The 7463-nt window shown below is 45.5% G+C and overlaps 1 protein-coding gene across 1 annotated transcript in view; it reads right to left on the reverse strand.

Annotated features, from left to right (window-relative positions):
• Nucleotides 1-7111, reverse strand: part of SLC18B1 (solute carrier family 18 member B1) — a 55903-nt gene extending 48792 nt beyond the window's left edge. Inside the window, exons 1-2 of the mRNA XM_066605599.1 lie at nt 6995-7111; nt 1045-1205 (exon numbers count right to left, since the gene is read on the reverse strand). Of these exons, the coding sequence (XP_066461696.1) occupies nt 1045-1197 (153 nt within the window). The 5' untranslated portion in view covers nt 1198-1205; nt 6995-7111. The remainder of the gene's footprint in view (nt 1-1044; nt 1206-6994) is intronic.
• Between the last annotated feature and the right edge of the window lie 352 nt (nt 7112-7463).

Below are 7463 nucleotides of genomic sequence, written 5' to 3' on the forward strand. Positions count from 1 at the left end.
AATAAAAAAGGTCTACTGATTAGAGATGAGCGAGTGTACTCGGTAAGGACAGATACTCCAGCAAGTTTGCCCTTTTCAAGTACCCGCCTGCAAAGATTCGGGTGCCGGCGGGAACGAGGGGGTGGGGTGGGGAAAGCTCTCTCCCCCGGCTCCCTCCTGCCCACTCCCGCAACACAGCGCTCACCCCCGCCGGCACCCAAATCTTTGCGGGTGAGCAGGCAGGTACTCGTAAAGGACGATACTCTCTCTCGAGTATCTGTCCTTACTGAGTACGCTCGCTCATCTCTACTACTGATGTATCCAGCCTAGCCGGGTCCGGAGTTGCAGTGTGTAATATTTGTAGTTTGATCCACAGCAAAATTCAACATTCTGCACGCTAAACATTTTCGGAGTGCACAAATATTTTAAACTAAGGCCTCACCAGTCATCATATCAGGTGTAATTTTAGGCACTTCATCACAAAATGTACCGAATACAGTAGTAGGACGCCTTTACATGGCCAGGAAAATCATGCAATATTTGCGTGTTGTGAGACACACAAATATGAACCTCATTCTTTTGAATGGGGTCATACATATGAGCGAAGTCCTATCTTTGGCCATTGCCTTGGAACACCTCCCAACGCCTATTGTTTTCAATAGGACCTGCACAACATCGCACAGCGTGTGAAATGCACGTGGGGGTTACCTATTTCCTGGAACTTAGCCCTGCCCCCGTCCCGCCTCCTCTCATTGCAAATAGTGCCGAGGGGCAGAGAGGGGGTGGAGAGGAGGCAGAGAGGGGGCGGGAGCTCAGAGCACTGCTCCTGGCTCTTCCAGCTTCCTCCCACTGCAGAGAGGGACACCGTACATCGGCCGGCGTGAATACCCAGCCGATATACGGTCGTCTGAATAAGCCCTTAAGTTGATGTTTTTATAGAGAGCATTTCAATTTTATAAAAACAAATCTTTGCTATACTAAAAAAAAAGTAATTTTCCTAACTTATAGATGCATGAGACAAGTGGCAGTTAGCTGCCACACATTAAAATGCCATTTATATATTACCTCTTGAGGAAAGAAGGGTCCCAAAATGGAATAACATATCATTGAGCTGAAATTGAGTGAAGCGGCTGATATCAGTGTAAATACTTGGTTCCTAGTTAGTCTACGGCCGCTGTTTGAGTTCTGTTCCGGCATGATGTCAGCGTTCTCAGGCATGTTGTTATCTGTAAATAAAACACAAAGAATTAAGACTCTGTTCACATCTGCAGTGCTGATTGCAATCTATGATGAAGCAGAAGAACAACAGGAATGAAAAGTTGGTCAGTATGCAGTATTTAAAAAATGTCCAAAAAAATGCAGTTTAGGCTGCATTCACATCCGCGTTCAGAGGCTCTATCTCATCCGGATGCCCAAAGGGAAACCAAACTGACCCAATTATATTCAGTGGGGTTTGTTCGGTGCTTTATTGCAGCAGGAAAATGGGTCACCCGACACAAATGTTATTAACAAACTGCAAGTTACAAAAAAAATAAATAAATAAAACACAACCTGACAAGTTTTGTTTTTCCTACTCTCATTATACAATGTAACATTTGTATCTAGCAGTCAATAGTAACAAAAGTTAATTGTATCCATTCACAGACCATGCATGACGAATTTAACATTATTTATGACATTTTTGTAATAAGTCCTACCGGATGCCATTGACTTTCAATGGATAAGTCAGTTATTCTTTTTTGTTTTACTGAATACCATAATGTATTATATACTTTTTATCAACATGTTTATACAGTATGTGTACAATGAAAGAGCCAAAAATTGCAATACACTCGCCGTAAGGGAGGCACAATCGCCACAGGGCAGGCAGTCTCTCCTCCCCAATCTAGGCTGGTTTGAGTGAGTGACTGCATAAGGCCGCCTGCACACGAGCGGAAATTCCGCGGCGGGATTTCCTGTGGAATTTCGGCCGCTGGAAGCCTGCATACGATTGCGTTAACAAACGCAATCCTATGCAGACGGCCGTGCGAAATCTCGCGTGGCAAACAAATCGCGGCATGCTCTATTTCTGCGCGGGCCTCGCAGAGCCCCGCACAGAAATGTTACTCACCTGCTGCTAGCTCCGGTCTGCGCATGCGCCGGCTGCCCGGCAAGCCGGCACATCAAACAGCCGGAGCCGTCGGGCACGGGTGAATACGCACTGCTCCCTGCAGGCGCTCGGGTCCCGCGGCGAGGATTCAACCCGCCCATCTGCAGGCGGCCTAATAGTCTGCACTAAACAAGTAGCTCCTCCTTATCATAGTCTGGCAGACTGCATTCTTTGAGGGTTTACGGTGATTGTGCCTGCCCTATGGTTATTGTGCCTACCAGGTATTGCATTTTTTGGCTCTTTCAGTGAGTGTTTTTTCTCTCCCCTCTGTGATTTTAATTTAGTTAAGTGAGTTAGTGTAGGTACTGACAGTCGCGGTGGGCCTCGACGTGGCCCATCAGCCTATGTGTTTTGGCCAAAATGCAATACACCTGCATTTATTAGTACGTATCATTTTTTTTTTGTATGCAGTTTGCTAGAGATTTTGGGGGAGCCCAAGATGTCAGCGAGTGTGGCCCACTTTGGAGATACAGGGTAGTTGCTATCCTGTATGGTGGGGCACACCCATCTTTGCCTGGCTTCTCTGGTATCGTTCACATGTGCGGGCTATGGTAGTTTGCAGTCTCTCCTCCCCAATCTGGGCTGGTTGAGTGCGTGACTGCATAATAATCTGCACTGAACAAGTAGCTCTTCCTTATCATAGTCTGGCACACTGCATTCTTTGAGGGTTTACGGTGATTGTGCCTGCCAGGTATTGCATTTTTTGGCTCTTTCAGTGAATGTTTTTGTGGTTTTTCTTTCACCTCTGTGATTTTGTTTATATGTGTATCTCTCTCTCTCTCTCTTTGGATTTAAGCCTGAAGAAGGACCCCCGAGTAGGTGTGTGTGAACGTGTATTTCAATCAAGAAAGGTGTCCTCTTTGCATTTGTATATTATATATGTGCCCCATCCAATCCAGTTCCATTCTAGCATGATGAAGAATCGATAGAAGACCTGAAAGCTTGCTGTAACATCACGTATTTTTGTTAGCCATTAAAAAGTATCATATCTACAAGATTACTTGGTTTCTCTTACTGGGAACAATTACATTTTTATCAACAAGCACTAGACAGCTGACAGAAAAAAAGTAAAAAGTGCATAAGGACAAAAAAAAAAAATATTCTGGGAAGTTCACCAGAATCCCGCAGTGGAATCCGGTCTTGGCAGCAGCAGTGTCCATGCGTACCTGCTTTTGGTTTGCTTCATCTGTACTACGGATGGTCCACTGTCAGACATGCGCAGTACAGTTTTTTTTAACCCCTGCCATACAGCAGCACACAGTTTACAGCTTTGTACAGGCTTTAAGGCTACTTTGAAAGCATTCCCCTTTTCTTGCCAAATCTGGAGAGTGATCAGAAGAGTCACATTTCTGGCAAATTTGTTACACATTTCTGCTTGCATAATTTTTAGTAAGCTGACCCAAAATTTGGAGCAATGACATGACTGATTCTTTATCACTGCTTTTTTGTCCACATTGATTTATTGTGGGGGATTTTTCTGGATAGAATAGGGCAGCATGTGGCCATCAGGTTTCTTTCCCCTCTGGCATAAGGAACTGATCCTTTAGGGCTCATGTCCACGGGCAAAATATGATTTAAGATCCGCAGCGGATCTCCCGCATGCGGATCCGCATCCCATAGGGATGCATTGACCACCCGCGGGTAGATAAATACCCGCGGATCGTCAATAAAAGGGATTTAAAAAAAAATGGAGCATGGAAAAATCCGGACCATGCTCCATTTTCATGCGGGTCTCCCGCGGGGACGGCTCCCGCGGGCTTCTATTGAAGCCTATGGAAGCCGTCCGGATCCGCGGGAGACCTAAAATAGGAATTTAAAGTATTTACCATCCGGCGCGGGCGGGGAAGATCAGCTGTTCCTCACGGCCGCATCTTCCTTGCTTCGGCTCGGCGGATGTGCCCGGCGCATGCGCGCGGCACGCCGGCGACGTGCCGGCGACGTGCCGGCGACGTGCCGGCGACGTGCCGCCGGCGTCAGGAATTCATCCGCCGGCCGAAAATGAAGATCCGGCCGTGAGGAACAGCTGATCTTCTCCGCCCGCGCCGGATGGTAAATACTTTTAAATTCTTATTTTCGGCGCTCATGTCCGCGGGGCAGGAGGGACCCGCTGCAGATTCTACATGTAGAATCTGCAGCGGATCTGATTTTCCCCGTGGACATGAGGCCTTAGAACTATGGGGCTATTAATGTCATCCCACACCATGAGCTGTGACACCGGTTGCCTCTCTGTGCTGGGCAACCATTGCATGCAGCGTTTCTCTGTCTGGCTTATGAATGGCGGACGGTACACAAACCGCACAAATGTCAGCAGTTGTGACCAGCTGAGGCACAAAACTACTGTCCGGACACAACCTATATATGTGCATCCACAGTCTTACCATGAAAGAGCCAAGGAAACCTGGTGTAAAAGAACTAACTTAGGCTCCATTCAAATCACCATAGTGGATTCCTTTAGAAACTATGATAGTTAACGCATTAGTGACTGACCATACGCCTTTTTATGGTGACCAATATAGGCTTTCTTTCTCATACATGAGTTTTTTTATGGTGCTCTACCATAAAAAACCCAGCACAAGTGTCGTGTCACAGGTGGGTATAACAGGAGCTTAGTTGTTATACAACAGCTGGGGCTCCGGCACCAACTGCTGGCATCCAAGCTGAGGGGTTACTCACACGAGCGTATATCTGCTGCCGTTTTTACGGCCGGCAGATATACACTACCATCTGAGCTGTCTTCCTCTTCCCTCCCCGGCTCACCTCCTCTCTCTTCTCCCCTCCAGCTGTTTGCAATGGGAGTGGGTAGGACAGGTGCCGAGCTAAGCTCCCTCCCCCTCCACTTGTCCATAGCCAGCAATGGGAGTGTGTTATAGGGGTGGAGCTTAACTCCCCCCCCCCCATTGCAAACAGCCGGAGGAGAGAGGAGGTGAGCCCTGGAGGGGGAGGGGAGGGGAACACAGCTCAGATGGTAGCGTATATTGGCAGACCGTGAAAACGGTGACAGATATATGCTCGTGTGAATAAGCCCTGACTCTGATTTTTGCCTCCAGGTCAGCCATAAATGCTGACCTATGAGGTCTTGCCCAAGGCAGGTTCTAATGGGCTTGGAGAATATATTGCAATACTGAAGGACAAAACTAGGGACAAAAGTAAAAAGTGTAAAAAAAAAAAAAAAAAACAGCAACTCTTCTTTCACCCCAGCCTTATGGAAACCGTTTAACCTGCTAGCCTGAAACGTTGAGATGGGAACACCCCTTTGAGGCTGCATTTACTCGGGCAAGTGCGATATAGGTCTGAGGAAATCAAACTGATATCTCACTCCTAGACCTGCCATTTTTCAACTTTAACCCATTAATGCACCATAACATATAGTTACGCCATGGAGATTTGGGGTTTGTATGGAGGGGGATCAGGAGTGGATGTCAGTTGTTTCTTACAGCTGACACCTGCCCCCAACAGCTGTGATCAGCGCTCCTGCTGATCGTACCAGTTAATCCATTAAATGCCATTGTCAATTCTGAAAGAGGCATTTAAATGCCTGAATCAGAGTTTGGGAGTCCCGAATGGTCCATGGCACTGAGATTGCGGGGTGCGTGTTTAGTTGCCATTGCAACTAGGGGCCTCCTGAAAGCCCCCCCCCCCCCCCCACACCCCCACATCGCTACCATTGCAGATTCCCTCTCAGGTCATGTCTGTGGCATGGCTTGATAGATTGCCTGTCAGATCGCAGTATAATGTAATACTACAGTATTACATCTTCCTGCAGGAGTGTTCACACCATTGCAAGTTTTTGTCACCTATAAATAAATATTTTTCTTTAAAAAGTGTAAAAAGCTGCTTAAAAAAGTTTTAGAATAAAAAGTAAATGGTAATAAAAGGGAAAACCTTTTGCCATTTGTATATATAAAAAAAGCACATATGGCTGTCAAAGATGGCAACATAAAATAAAATCTTTGAAAAAAAAAAATGAAAATGTAAAAAAGTAGTACAAAATTATACACTACATAAATTTGGGATTTTAGTAACTGTACTATATAACGTTATCATGTCATTTTTGCTGTAGTGTGTATACTGTAGAAACAACCCCCAGCCCCAAAGATGGAGGATGTAAACTTTTTTCCCCCTCCATTCCATCCCACTTAGAAGTTTTTGAAAGTTTTTCAGTACATTATATGGAACATTATAAAGTACTGTTGAAAAATTGAAATTTGTCCCGTAAAAGAGTTATGATTTTTTAAAGATGGGGAGGAAAAAAAAAATTAAAGGGGTTAAAAAACACATTTCCTAACTGTACATGTGATTTTCACGTGTGAAGAAAAAAAAAAAAAAAAAAAAAAAAAAATCACATTGTTCCAATAGGTGAAATGGAAAAAAAATGCATTGTACTCGCATGCAAATCACATGGGACGGAAGTTTCCATGCACCCATAGGAAATAATGGGAGATTCTTGAAAAGCATTATCCAAGAACAGAAAGTGCTGTGATTTTTCCTGGGTCTGAGAGATGAAGCTCCCCTGCTTATAAACACATTGATACCGTAGGAATAGGTTTCCTTGTGACAGTTGTGTGTTTTATCCCAGTGCATGCAAGTGACACCAGTGCCTATGTGTAAACCAGTCTGAGGAGCTCTCCTAGATGTGCCGGTCATACTGTTGTAGTATGTCCAGTCATATATCATGTAACCAGCTTAGCTAGTTCACATTGTTCTGCAGTCACCCTGTATACATGGAGCTGGAAGATCACAGCTCTTGCTTCTTGTCAGTCTGTAGTCTGAGAGTTCCACTTCTGAGGAGAACCCGGCAGGCGGTCTGCTGTCACCAGGCTTGTGACTGGCCCACAGTGAGACTTCCATGTCCCCCTCCTCACTTACTTGTTTGTGTGCTCGGTCTGTGTCCTCCCTGTGTATTGGGAGCAGCTCAAGAACACAGCAGCTCCAGTGTGTCTGTCCACCCTCCTCCTCCTCCAGTCACATGAGGCACTACTTGTTGTAGGGTGAAGGCTGCACTCAACACATGTGGAGACTCGCTTATATGAACACTTCATTCTAGCTGCACTGACTGCTCTATACCAGAAAGTAGTCCTCAGCAATCAGAGCACTATCTGTGGTGTCCCCAGAAGGGCACACAGTAATATGGCAGGAGATTTATTAAGAACTAGCTTACCCATCGCGCGTTGCTGCGAAGACAGACATACATTTGTTTTTATATATCTAGATAACAACCAATCACAGCGCAGCTTTCATGTTACCTCAGTGGTATAATATATAACAACCAATCACAGCGCAGCTTTCATGTTACCTCAGCTTTATAATATATAACACCCAATCACAGTGCAGCTTT

Source organism: Eleutherodactylus coqui, chromosome 1 (assembly GCF_035609145.1).
Source record: "Eleutherodactylus coqui strain aEleCoq1 chromosome 1, aEleCoq1.hap1, whole genome shotgun sequence".
NCBI lineage: Eukaryota > Metazoa > Chordata > Amphibia > Anura > Eleutherodactylidae > Eleutherodactylus > Eleutherodactylus coqui.